At 45.4% G+C, this 13,892-nt stretch overlaps 4 protein-coding genes across 4 annotated transcripts; 3 read left to right on the top strand and 1 right to left on the bottom strand.

Moving 5' to 3' along the window:
* Positions 1 to 133: 133 nt before the first annotated feature.
* Positions 134 to 346, top strand: EDB91DRAFT_1033151 (uncharacterized protein; the record flags this gene model as incomplete). The annotated part of the gene is made up of 1 exon (XM_041312757.1): positions 134 to 346. A coding segment is annotated over one exon (213 nt), but the record flags the coding sequence as incomplete, so codon positions are not given.
* Positions 347 to 5,740: 5,394 nt separating this feature from the next.
* EDB91DRAFT_1255913 (uncharacterized protein) lies at positions 5,741 to 7,708 on the bottom strand (the record flags this gene model as incomplete). Its single annotated transcript, XM_041324066.1, has 6 exons — positions 5,741 to 5,753; positions 5,810 to 6,745; positions 6,798 to 6,929; positions 6,987 to 7,266; positions 7,322 to 7,355; positions 7,409 to 7,708. The coding sequence occupies 6 exons, from the start codon at positions 7,706 to 7,708 to the stop codon at positions 5,741 to 5,743; spliced, it is 1,695 nt and encodes a 564-aa protein (XP_041169796.1).
* A 1,517-nt stretch (positions 7,709 to 9,225) lies between these two features.
* Positions 9,226 to 10,006, top strand: EDB91DRAFT_1255915 (uncharacterized protein; the record flags this gene model as incomplete). Its single annotated transcript, XM_041324067.1, has 3 exons — positions 9,226 to 9,305; positions 9,366 to 9,545; positions 9,601 to 10,006. The coding sequence occupies 3 exons, from the start codon at positions 9,226 to 9,228 to the stop codon at positions 10,004 to 10,006; spliced, it is 666 nt and encodes a 221-aa protein (XP_041169797.1).
* Positions 10,007 to 10,172: 166 nt separating this feature from the next.
* Positions 10,173 to 13,691, top strand: EDB91DRAFT_1240183 (uncharacterized protein; the record flags this gene model as incomplete). Its single annotated transcript, XM_041321973.1, has 13 exons — positions 10,173 to 10,517; positions 10,624 to 10,785; positions 10,837 to 10,912; positions 10,950 to 11,173; positions 11,265 to 11,579; positions 11,673 to 11,799; positions 11,827 to 11,870; positions 11,911 to 12,045; positions 12,115 to 12,268; positions 12,318 to 12,494; positions 12,547 to 12,685; positions 12,734 to 13,380; positions 13,465 to 13,691. 13 exons carry the CDS (start codon positions 10,173 to 10,175, stop codon positions 13,689 to 13,691), a joined length of 2,772 nt encoding a protein of 923 aa, XP_041169798.1.
* Between the last annotated feature and the right edge of the window lie 201 nt (positions 13,692 to 13,892).

The raw sequence follows: 13,892 nt of genomic DNA on the forward strand, positions 1-13,892 counted from the left end.
GGGATAATCTGGGTCGCTATTTCATTGGATTATGTGAACGAGCTGGAATCATTTCAGGACAATCATCTAAGGTACGTTCCTGCATCCCATTTTTTTCGAGTTAGTTTATTTCAACTTTCCATAGCTTTTCTGTGTTACCGCTGATAACACCAGCAACAATGATATGACCTGTGACAAGATTGAGCAGATTCTTCACTGCCGTCACATCTACTCTTTCGATACCAATAAACAACGCCTCCCATGCCTCGCCCATGTCATCAACCTTGCTGTTGTGGCCCTCATGTCATCAATCACCAAAATTGCCAATGTAGCGACTACAACGGCCATATGGGAATATGATCCTACACTACCTGATAATCACATCCTTGGGGACTCGCTGGATGTCGTGGCTGCTGTGCGAACCCTCACCATTAAGGTATGTCATCATGTTCATTCTATTCCAATGATTCTAAATGTACATTGCAGATTCAATGCTCTGGCCAACGTATTGAGTACTTTGAAACACTTCAATGCAACTGCGGCATTGAAATACCGCTCAAGATCCCGCTTCACAGTAATGTCCGGTGGGGGACTGCTGAGGGTATGCTGGGTCGAGCATATGAGCTTTGCCAGGTGTGTGGCAACATTCTTTTCACATCTTTACCAGTGTGCACTGACTTCATTCGTAGTCCATCAATATGTTTGTGAAGTCAGTGGATGAGCTTTTCGGGCCAGTAACTACAATCCGGCATCCTGGAAGTCCTGCAAAGCATATTCCTGTGGAAAGCATTCACAATTGGGCCTGTGGATTGGGAACACATTAACACTACTTGCAACATTGTCTCTGACGCCAACAACATTCAGCAGTATTTCTCCTCAGGAACTACAACCTACCCTCTGGCGAGCAATCCCAGCCATCGAAGAACTGCAGACTGCATGGGAAGCCAAGTGTGATGATCCAAAGTATGCTCTCTTCAAGCCAGCGATTGAGCTCAGACTGGAAAAGGTCAACAAGTACTATAGAAGGTTCGATGAAAAACCAGTTTATGTCCTGGCCCTTGGTACGTTAGTTCTCCCCTGCTCTATCATATTGCTGATACGTTCTATAGTCCTGCATCCATATTATAAACTCGACTACATCAAGATGGCCTGGGGAGGTCCTAAGGAGCAAGAACTCAAATGCGCTGCTGGTAACCCTAATGCTGTAGACTGGCATGATGAAGCACTGAAGATCGTTGAGAAGACCATGTGAGAGTATTCAAAATGTATGCCCACAGGTGCCACCACTTCACTCCTTGTCTCCCATCAATCCGCTTGCATCTACTGAAACACTCGAGTCCGAGTTTGATCGTCATCGACGCACACTAGTTGACGAAGCTGCCCGTCAACAACGTTCTGGATGGGCTGCTGAGTTGCGGCAGTATCTACACGATGTCCCTGATGATGTCTCAAAGGACGCTGACATCATTCAGTGGTGGTCGGTAGGTTGTTCCTTCATTTCAATTGGAATCTCATTGTTAATATAGTTAATCAGAATCATGCATCTAACTTTCCGATACTCGCCAAGATCGCTATGGATGTTTGTGCAGTGCCAGCATCTTCTATACCCTGTGAATGGCTGTTCTCAGCAGGGTGCAGAGACTGCCACCAATTGCCGGTCTCATTTAGGTTCAGACCAATTTGAACAGTTGCAGGTCATGAAGTTCGCTTGGCGGAAATCCGTTGTTGATCACGCTGCTTCCAACTCATCAAGCATCGAAGAGGTCTTACTTACTGACTACGCAGATCTCCTTCGCCTGGATGATCAAGCAGTGGAGTGGGAGCATGGAGAAGATGAGGTGGCTGGATCATACTAGTAGCTTGAATATGTTTTCCATACCATGTAGTTTGTCCATTTGATATGCAACCGGTTGCACTGTAGACTGGTTGCAACCGGTTTTTGAGCGGTTCATTACCTGTGCCCAAATGAAGCAACTGCCAACCGGACCGGTAAAGACTGACATACAACTGCAACTGCAGTCCAGTTCAAAAAAGTTGCGGTCCAGTTCAGTTGCTGGTCTTTTTCCGGTCCAGCAACTGGACTTTCAAACACTAGCCACAAGCCACTCTTACACCTGATGAACTTCTGTCCTTTGTTTGTAAGGGATGCATGGATATGCCTGTCATCACTGAGGCGGACATAGAAGACCGAAGCAACAGTCCACCAGAGCCTCACATACCTCCAGGCGAAACTGAATACTTCACCACAGAACCTAATTCATATGGCATATTTCACTCGTATCCATATTCCTTTCCGACCTTTGATCCTGACAACCTCACCTCTCTCTCGCATGTATCGGACTCAGTGCATTTCCCAAAGACAGCTGATCAGACGGGTGCACGTCCATGGTGGTCTGGGTTTGGCTCCTCCGTCACGTCAGTAAAGGATGACTTCTTCATACCGTTCTTGAATGCCACTGTTTTTCGGTTGATGTGCTGGTTTTATAGTGGCTCAAACATGAAGTCCCCAGTGGAGCTTGATCGCCTCATTAATGAGGTCATTCTTGCCGAGGACTTTGATAAGGCTCACCTTGCTGGGTTCTGAGCCACAAAGGAGGTCGACCATCTTGACAACTACCAAGGAGACCCTGTGTCATATACCTGATCCGACCGCTCCAATACTAATATCCGCTCCACTTTCCGACCCCTCCGCCCCATTCATCCTCCGCTCCGTCCTATCACAAGTCCACATTCCGCCCTACGCTTCCGCTCAACCGCTCAACCGGTCCCCTTCCATAAATCTCTCCATTCAACTGGACCTCTTTCCCCTTTTAGGTATATGCTCTCCTTTTCGGTACATAGACCCTCACTTCCGGATCACCGGTAATTCCTATTACTGCCCGATCGCTGATCCGACGCGTACATATTGATATCCACTCCAACTTATGTCTTCGCCTATGTAAAGTACTTACAAACTATATCCTTGGTACATAGCTTTACTACATAGATATCCTGATCACTGCCTCACACATAGAAGTATATAACATATCCTGTACTTAGATATTTTGCCTTAGTCTTAATATTACTTGTCTTCTTGCAGTTATATCCTGTGAGGATTCTCAGTAGGACCTTGCCTCCTCTGGACATAAGTCTCAACTTGTTGTCACCTCCGACCCTCTGACCCTCCACTCTGACTTAGAGCCGTGCTCTAAGTCTTTCCCTTATTACCCCACCCCTATCAATATCCTCCTATCACCCCCTTCCCTATCCTCTGCATTATCCTCCAACATCTCCGCTCCTATCAAAATATCTCCCTAGTTCCTATCCACCCTCCACATTGTTCCCCGCCTTCTCTGCTCTGCTCCTAGTCGGTCCACCGCTAGCAGCTCTTACTCCCCGACCCCCAAAGTGGACCCAAGCGGTCCACTCGCCCTACTGTTGGACAACATCGGACCCGCTCCAAATTCAGGGCACATACTCGGCTAAGGGCGCAGCGCAAGAGCTGAAGCCAAGCCCCGACCCCTCTGCCTCTTGAGCCGGCACTGGTACCTAACACCCCGCAGATATCCATTCATCATTCCTGGCTACTGATGGCTGGAGGGAGACATGTGTGAAAATACGTCTACCAGCAGATGGTGTTAAGCACTCATCTGAGGCAGTGGCACCAGAATTCGACTGTACCAGGGCTATTTTACCGTCCTCCTCTTGAGGTCATTAAGACTGCCTTTCGTGAAGCGTCTGCAGAGCGCTTCCATTTGACCCCATTCAAAACATTCTTCCAACCGTCACCTGATGAGCCTGCAGAACGTGTATACTCCGAAATCTACTCTTTGCTGGCTATGCTCAAAGCACACGAGGCTATCAAAGCAAATCCCCCTGTTCCAGATTGCAACCTCGAGACCGTCATTGCTGCAGTCATGCTCTGGTCAGACTCAACACACCTCGCTAGCTTCGGGAGTGCTTCCTTATGGCCAATATACCTATTCCTTGGTAATAAATCTAAATATGTTCGTGGAAAACCTTCGTCCTTTGCAGCACACCACCTAGCATATATACCAAAAGTAAGTCTAACCATTGTTTGTCTGCTGCAATCTTTGCCATAATCTAATTCATGTATTTTTTCAAGCTCACCGATACCATTCATGACTACTATTGTCGGGTGTTTGGCAAGGCTGCGACAGCGGAGATATTGACTTACTGCCTCCAGGAACTGATGCAAGCCATCTGGCTTCTTCTGATGGACGACGACTTCATGCACGCCTACAAATTTGGTGTCATTATTGAGTGCCTTGATGGGATAAGGCGACAAGTCTTTCCACGCTTCTTTTCATACTCAGCCGACTACCCAGAGAAGTACATTGAAGCCACTGACCTTCCCATTTGTACTAATGCGGAGATACTAGGACCCTTCTATCCTGCATCAAATTTCTCGCTCAGTGCCCCTGTCTTCGGTGTTTGATTCAAAAGGACAAAATCAAAGAGCTAGGTACAAAGGCTGGCAGGCGTTGGCGTGAAAACTATCAACGCGAAGACAGTGGTGGCTTGCAAGGCAGGATTAGGATAATCCGTGACTGGTTATATGTCAAGGGCATGAACATCATGAGTGTCTTCATGAAAAGGATACTGGGTCCAAATTCACTTACTGCCTCGACGGTATACATCTATCTTCACTCGAACATCTTGCTGGGTGCTGACTAGATCAACAGAATGCTTTTTCTACACGTCTTAGGTGTTTTGGCTTCAATTTTTATTCACTCTTTGTGCTGGATTTGCTTCACGAGTTTGAACTCAGTGTCTGGAAGGCTGTCTTCACACACCTCCTTCACATTCTGCATGCCTATGGTCACGCAGGCCATGTTGTCGATATAATATATCATTTTACTTTCATTGGAGTAAATCTGTGATATATCCCTGCCTTTGATCTAACACACAGGGTAATGATATATCACTGTATGCCCTGCACATTTGGGTGGGCTATTCTTAGCATGCACCTGGTCACAGTCTGATTTGGGTTTCGGGTTTCGGGTAGCTTCGGTTTGGAAAATCAGGGATCTAGATCTCTAAATCTCCACTTGTCTCTGCATAGCCACACCATTTCTATGGCCAACTGGATTTAGCCAAGAACTATGGCATTATCTGCTTCATCAAATAATCAGACATCATGTGACATCATGCTCTGCCTCAACTCCTGCCCATCACCTTTCCCGCCCTGTGCCTGTTTTCATGACCAGCTTTGGAAAGTTCTTGCCACTAGTGGCGGCAGTGAGCAGGGGTAGGAAATAGTGACGAATTACACTTCCAGAGATGTCCTCAAAAGTTCTGACTCTATGTAGACACGTCCACCTCATTTTTCAGTCTCATTGTGTCTACGCGAAGTCAATTGCTATATCATGCCACCACAATGAATATAACAAAACGTCTCAGCCAACCCAGGCAGCATTTCTCAAGTGTAGTAGCTCACAGATGCTCACTAGTGACTAGCCTGACTTGTTCGATTTTTTTTTGTGTGCCGTTGGACTCACGTGATCTTAAGTTCAACTTTGTCACTACCTTGCGCGCTGTTGGACACAATCTTATGTTCAATAGTTTCCGACATACAAATTTCAGAATGTTCAGGAAGTGTTTGTTCATTGTGATGCTTGTAGATAGATGACAAGATTTTGATGGGTCACATTAACTGACATTAAGAAAACAATTGTCATCACAATAACTACAAGTTCTAGGTTACAAATAGGACAGAGTATCGAGGCATAGTCTAATATACTGCAAGGAATGTGAAATATCAATTTTTAGACCTACACATCAATGTTTAGCAGGATGAAATGGTACTGAAAATTGGTGGAAGACATACTTTTTCCCAGTGGTTGCTTCCGCCGTGCCTTTGCACTTGCGTTTGGAAGTGACTGCTTTGGTGTTATCACCAATCTTGTTGGCATCTTGCACTCTTGTTGATGGTTGTGTCATGGGCGCTGAGCGTCTTCCAGGAGCACTAGAAACTGGTGGAACACTTGCTGCAGGAAGCAGAGTGTCCGGTGCAGTGCCAAGAGCACTAGAAACTAGTGGAACACTTGCTGCAGGAAGCAGAGTGTCCGGTGCAGTGCCAAGAGCACTAGAAACTAGTGGAACACTTGCTGCAGGAAGCAGAGTGTCCGGTGCAGTAGGAATCAACTTTGAAGTGGTGTCTGTAAGACGTGCAGGTGCACTGGAAACAGGTGGAAAATAATATGAGTCAGTGGCAGCTGGGGTGAATACACCAATCGAGCTGTCCAGGCCCTGCACGGGTGGCTTGATAAGTGATTCAGCAATAGCCGGAGGAGGGCTTGTGAATGGCGGAGTGAATGGCGGAGCAGCCCGCATGGGTGAGTCTTTAAATGATTCAGTGATAGTCAAAGGAGGGTTTATGAGTGGCGGAGCAGCCATTTGCATGTCCTGGCTTTGATTAGGCCACCATTGACCATTTATGCCATCAGCCGTCAGTGGACGAAGGGAAGAGATGAATGCATCAATCTCAGCATCAGAGACTGGAACATTGGGGTCCATGAGAGAGTCGTGAGGGAAGATGTGCATTCCAGGAACTTCGGGGCCTGAGTCGTTCTGGGCGTTTGGTGGTGCGAGGTCAGAAGTCGCTGGAGGAGACAGATTGGCACTCGATGAAGACTTGGATGACTTGGAAACTTGACCAAAAACACTTCTCAAGTGCTTTTCAAATGGCGCTAGGTACTGTTCATGAAAGTCAGGGTTGGAAGCCTTGAAGCTGAGGCCGTCTCGACCTTTGCCATGGTGAAAACTGTAAGGGTAAAATGAGATCCAGTTTGGAAATAATATTAACATCCATTTACCTTAGAGTCATGATATCCCCTTCACACATGGGGTCAGGACCCCCCATGACAAGGGTATAATGCCAGCCACCAGTCAGCACCGCCAGGTCTTCACAAATCTGTCCCAAGACAATGGGCAGTTCTTGAATGGCACTATATCAACACAGATCAATATTTACTACAAAGGCGAAACACAACAAAAAAAAAAACCAGGAAATTTCCTCTTTGGTATGTGTTTTAGACACAACACTTGCTAATCTCCTGGCAGTGTTGATCTGTGTGGTCTCCTCACAAATCTCCGCCTTCACATCTTCTGGCTCAGCGGCAAAACAACTGTTTGTGTACTTCTGCACAACAGCGATTCTCTTCTTGGAATCGAGGTGATTCTCCTGGACGTTGTCCTCTACTAGTGGTTGAATCTTCGTTTTGTAGTGTGATTTTGAGTAGACCTCAATTTCCTTCAGGTCACAAACACCACGAGCATGCTGGCCTAGAAGCTGAGCAAGAGCTTTGCCTGTTGACTGTGGTGCCTGGTGTCGTTTTACTTTTTGTGTTATTCCGGAACCATTCTCTCAATTTCTAATCATGTCTTTAGCAACTACTCTTTCAGGATAACTGACAAATGAACTTACTTTCCATCGGATTTCATTTGCCCCTTCAAGCTCAGCTTCTTGTTCTGGTGTAAGTGGCAGTGGGCTGATCTCGTCACTGTTAGTGTCACCACTGTCATCATCCTGATGAACATTTTCACGCGGAGGTTTCCCAGTTGGTCCCCAATATCTGAGGCATTCTGGAAATTGACTAAACCACCTCGGATACAGGAGCTCATAGAAACAAGTTAATTTTTGCTCTTTCTGCATCTTAAGAAACTCAGGTAGCTCGTTTTGAAGCCACTCAAGCTCTTCTGGTGTGGTCCATCGAGGAGGCGCCATCTACGACTAATATCCATTAGCCTGACAACCCCTTTGATATGATAAAAAATGACACACTAGATATTTTTATGATTGAGTTCGTTCCTTTCAGTCAATTGGTGAGTTATTGGGAGCGAACTAATATTCAACTGAGGCCATTCATTCTCTAGCCAATCACAATTTTAGCAGATGTTTCCGAAGCGTCTAGACCAGCTAAATTTTCCCAGTTTCTCCCCACCCTTTACTTCCTAACGCTAGTACTATAGCCCTTTTTCCCAGACATGAACCAAGACTGATGGCTCCATCAAATGCTGAATGTCATGGGCGCTGCTGTGCAAATGCTGCCACACCCATGCTTTACTGGTTGAGCAGTTTCTATGGGCCATTTACCTTGTGCAAAGCGGACAAGGTAAGTTTAGTTTAGCAGATCATTGTAGCGCTCATTATAAACAGACTTCAACAGTTGGACCAATGGTTTCACCGCAACCTATTGGCTGGGAATGCAGCCAATGCAACCCTGATGATGCTGATTGTTTAGTTCATGCTTTTCATTGTAGGTGCTGCATCTACAGGTCAGTAATTTAAATTTAGATTCAATATCACAGACTCATGAGCATGCGCACAGCCCAATGACCTTGTGATGCCGGATCACCAGTAACACCTGACGAAGACGTACCTGCCAATGAAGCGAACAATCCGTCATTGGGGAGTGACGACATCAGCTACTCACAGCCCCGCCAAATTCGCACTTACTATGAGGATAGTAGTGATGATGAAGCTTCTGCTCCTTGCGGAGAAGGCATTCCGGAGACCGGTGAGGAAGCACCTGATTGCGATGTTGAAGAGGCTCCTGGACGTGAGACAGACAATATTTAATCAGTGTTTTGGATGTCATTTCTTGTTACCTTTGTGTTGTATATACCGTCAATGTGTTCAAGTTGAAATTGGTGTTGCTTTTTTGGACTGACTGCACTTGATCACACTAATTCAGTGCTCAATCACACTAATTTGCTCGATCAATGGCTGAAGCGCTGAATGGTGGTAGGACTTTTATTTAAACTCGATGTAGATCATGTAGAAAGACTGTACATTTGTGATTAACATATTAATATGCCCAATATAACAAGTGGCCTTTGAATGGGTGATCCATTTATTGCAGGGATATGATATCAATAGGTGTGTGTTTAAAATGGTCTGACTGCAAGTGTGTTACAATGAGGGACTAATTCAGTGCTTGATGGCTGAATGTGGTGGTAGGACTTTTATTTAATTCAATGTATCTCAAGTAGAAATCGTGTACATTCATATTTTCAATGTGAAAAATGGCCTTGACTTGTTTGTTTGAACGGGTGATCCATTTATCGCAGGGCTATGACATCAATACTATATATCAATTCGACATATAGGAGTTTTGGTCCTACCAAAATGCCAACATTGTAGTTTTGCCACGCTCGATGCAAAGATTCATTAACGTTCATTGCTTCTTTTCAGTTTTCAATCAACACTACTGCTGCCACAATTACTACTCTCTAGTCAAAATGGCTCGACCCCTTATTCATAAAACAACCCAGGCAAAAATAGTCGCCACACATGAAAAGCGAGCCCACTACTATGCCAAGTATGTTTAGCCTTTCCATTAATTTCTGATGGTTCCTGACAAATGATGGTAAAGTCACAGAGATATCATTCTCAAGAGACACTGGGAGCTCTGTAGCTCCAAAAGCAAGGAAGCACAGGCAGAGGCAAAACACTCAAAGGAACTCTGCAAAGCTATTGCAAAAGCTTTGTGTGTTAGCGACACTGACTCCGAGTCCGACGATGAATCCGACAACTCATCAGATGAGGACGAAAATAAGCTGTATGTTTTGTTTATAAATAGACATAAGATAACACATGAAATTAATGTTCAACAGATATGATCTTCCAGAATGCTTACTGGTCATTAAAAACATCAAGGACGACATGTTGAAAATGATCGGCAATGACCCTTGCGCATTCACCCAGGGCATCTTACAGGTCTATGTCCAGAGCATGACGGTGGATGATTGCTCCACCAACAGGGATATCTCCATCATAGAATCTGCAATGGCCAAGGTTCAAAAATCACTCGACAATACAATTCCCACGCAAGATCAGATACTCAACTTTTGTGGTATCTCACCTGAGTGGCATGCTGCTGACTCTGTTGTGCGTTTCTTGAAGACCATGCTTACTTATTTAGAGGACTTGCTATGTCTGGCAGTTTATGAAGGCGTTTCTGGGCTCACTGAAGCTCACATGTTGGGGGAACTGATGTATCAGAAAGGTGTCTGGATTTGATTTTTGAACTAATGTATATCTACAACTTCATTACATGTCTTGCTATGTAGCCATGAAAATTTCTTGCTTCATCAATGTTGGCGGTTTTTGGACCAGTCATTAGTAAGCCACTAGCACACTACCTAGCACACCGCCTCACCTTGCCACTTCACAATTTTGCCGAGTCATGGCCAAGACCAACAAACGACGAACTGAGCTCGAGCGATACTGCCAGGCATTCTATGCTCACAACAAGGCTGCTGAGTGGGCAGCACGTCGTCTGGAAAATGATACCCTGCAAGAGAATTGTGACGAGCACCAGCACAGACATGCTAGCTTTGAGCAGAGCTTGAACAGTTGCCTTTCAGTGTCCACTGCATATTACACAGTGTCCGATCCATCCAAACAACCCCAGGAAGGAGACACAGTAGACAACACTTTGATTGAGGAGTTTGATTTTTCAGATATCCAAGCTGACCACTATTTCAATGACAATTCTGAGGAACCGATCACACGGAAACGGACAGCAGGGGTATGATTGTGATATTCTGACATAGATCTGGTTTCATTTTGATCTTTTTCCATAGGATGATCCTCTCTGTGTGTGGCAATCTGATGCTGAACTATTTCTTGAAGAGTTCATTCGCCTTGAGGGCCGCGGAAGACACACTCAAGATAGCTGCTTCTGTGGCAGTGATGAACCATCCCTGTATAGATGCAAGGACTGTCACGGTGTTGAACTAGTGTGCCACCAGTGTGTCCTATACATCCATCAGTGGCAACGGTGTCACTGTATCAAAGTACAATTCTTTTGTTTCAAAATCTCTACTTGCTCACAAAATTCGTTGCAGCATTGGAATAGAAGTTTTTTTCAAAAGACATCACTTAAATCCCTTGGGCTATGCATTCAGCTTGGACACCACATTGGTCTATGATGCAGCAAACCAACTCTGGCGTCGACGAGTGAATGATTTTGTCATCATTGACGTCAATGGTGTTCATGCCATTGGGCTTGATTTCTGTGGTTGCCAAACTGCTCAAGTCCATGTCACTCAACTTCTCCAAGTCCATTTATTCCCTGCAACAACAGTCAAACCTAAGACCGCCGCAACATTCCGCGCACTTGAACACTTTCAGATCCTGTCCTTCGAATCAAAAGTGTCTGCCTTCGAGTTTTATCAGATGGTGGTGCTATTGACTGACAACACAGGCATTCACATCCCAAAGGCATGTTTTTTCTATGCTTGCCTGCTGGACAACTACTAACAAGCAAATCCAGGACCATTATGAAGCTTTCCTCCGCATGATACGAGAATGGCGCTTTTTGAAGCAAGTCAAACAGTCCGGCCAGGGCCATCATCCTGGATCCATTGCTGCTATGGAGCCTGGTTCCTGTGCGGTTACATGTCCTGCTTGCCCCCATCCCGGAAAAAACTTACCAGATGGATGGGAAAATGCTCCACCTGAGTCAAGGTTCTTGTATGCGCTCTTCCTTGTGATTGATGCAAATTTTCGACTTGCTCGGCGGAATGTCTCCTCAGACGCTGTTGATCCTGGACTCAACCACGGCTATTCATTTTTTGTCAAGGAGACGGTGTACAAATCTTTTTAAATTCATGCGGAGGAACACCTTAAGAGGTGAGTCAGAATCATCAAAGTGAGATGGCTGTTAACTTGTTTTATTTAGAAAAGTACATGTTCAAGTCACAATGCAATCAATCTGGCTGATACCAAGGCGTCACGTGGTCTCGCAGCGACCGGCGCTGGCACAATAGATTGTGCACAACACAATTTCAAGCGCCCAAACTCGGTTGGTGACTTACAAAAAGGCGAAAGGTAAGCATTCAGATTGTCCGTATTGTATTTGCTTTTAACATATTCACAGGTATATCAATATGGATTACATGTTCTTTTCGAGCATGCAGACAGCATCAATGCTCCAGGTGATCAACATATCCTACGACATTGCATGCCAATGGAGCAAGAACCTCTGGACTCACATGTCCGCATTCCCTCAGCAGTATCACCTGGATCACGACACGAAAACCATAACATTTCTAGTACCAAAGTTCCATCTTCCCGCTCACATCTTGAGTTGTCAGACTACCTACTGATTCAATTTCATCAAGGGGGTCGGAAGAACCGACGGTGAAGCCCTGGAACGCGGATGGGCCAACATTAATCCCATTGCAACTAGCACTCGTGAGATGGGTCCTGGTTCAAGGCGCGACACCCTCAATGACCATTTCAATGGCTGGAACTGGAAGAAAGTGTGCTTGATGGGTAAGTCATGTTAACTAGAATGATAATTCTTGTGTTTCATTTGGTTTAGGTAAAATTCTTGCCCGTAAGCTCAAGGCTGCCTTACTGGAGGTTCTCGAGCGCAGGTGTGACTTAAACAACTTTGAGGCTGCACTCAATTCCAGCCAGTTAGCTTGCTGGAAGGAGGACATTGTGGCTTGGGAAGCTGACCATTCCAAACCAAATCCCTTCGAACTAAAGGTCACCGGTGAGTCTATTCCTGCATGTGTGATTGTCCCTATCTAATTGAGTATCATAAGCCGTGAGCCAAGCATCGGTTCGATTAGCATCGTCAAAGGCTGAGGCAGACGATATAGAACATGGCACGAGCATGTCTCTCCATGATGATATATCACCTTCGATGCTCATTTTGTCTGGGCTAGATCTCGAAGACCAGCAGTACATCATTTATTCATTGTTGCAAAGATTATTCTAAACTTTTCTTAGGCGATGTCTTGCGTTTGAGGCCAGGAAGATCGGACAACATCCCACCAATGCTCAACAAGTAACGCTGTTGCAACACATCAACTCCCTTCGTCGATGCATTGACACGTGGTCGCATGTACAACTATTGTACATGCTGTGTGTGTCACGACTTCGTTCATCTGACGACATTGCTACCAAACAGAAGGTTCACAAAATCATTCTATTCCTCCCATCTGCGATACCCTCTAATTTACCCTGTGAGGAGCGCTTGTTGAATCACGAATGGGATTTGCACGAGGCACAGGCCAACAATGCGCTGAACAACATTTGCTGTGTCCTCAACATGAAATATCACCTGTATAAGTACAAAGACACTTTTATTCGCGGTCAACGTGCCAACACTCGCACAACTGGAGTAATCAACAATGCGGACAATCTGATTGATGCCCTCGCTGCCAAATACAACGCAGTGCACAATGCACTTGTCAAGCTAGCGCCAAGGTTGCACAAGGATGACAACTGGCTACTCACTTTCAAGCCGCTCAATTGTGCAAAAGATGCTGTCCTGCTGAGACAAGACAATGGGGCAACAGTCAGCCAGCAAACAGTGTCCTGGATCTGGAAGACACATGGAGTGTCCGATAACACAGAGTATGGCTTACAGGACTGTGAGTACACGTAATATGTTTTTTTCTTGTTTATTGAATCTGTTACAGCCTTGCGTGTTGAATGGTGCAGGGCCAGAGCTTGAGCACATCGATGGGAAGAAGCGGTGCAGCCAGTGTGTGAAGAAATGAGGTGTGTGCTTGCTTTCTTTGAGTGGCAGGCTGTTTGGTGGGACATGCAGGGTTCACGTCGCACTTTTGGGTCACCAGAGATAGCAGAAGGTGCAGTTGCATATGCGCATTGGCAGGCTTCACTGCAACGGAGCCTGGCTTTTCATTTTAGGTCTATATGGGGGGCTATTCCATCGTCTTAATGTCCCATTATAATGGACTCAGTTTGGTATGTCTATGGCTGTTTTTTCACCCAAATACTACTTGTTGTGTTTGTTTTCAAACATATCTGAATTGGGAATGAAGATCAGTAAGGTACTTATTCATACAAGATCTCGAATTGTCAGATCGAACTGTTCCTGTCAAACAAAGCATGATCGCTGATCACAGTATCTGTAAGTGGA

Source organism: Suillus paluster (genome assembly GCF_016628075.1).
Source record: "Suillus paluster strain FC165 chromosome Unknown EDB91scaffold_161, whole genome shotgun sequence".
Lineage (NCBI taxonomy): Eukaryota > Fungi > Basidiomycota > Agaricomycetes > Boletales > Suillaceae > Suillus > Suillus paluster.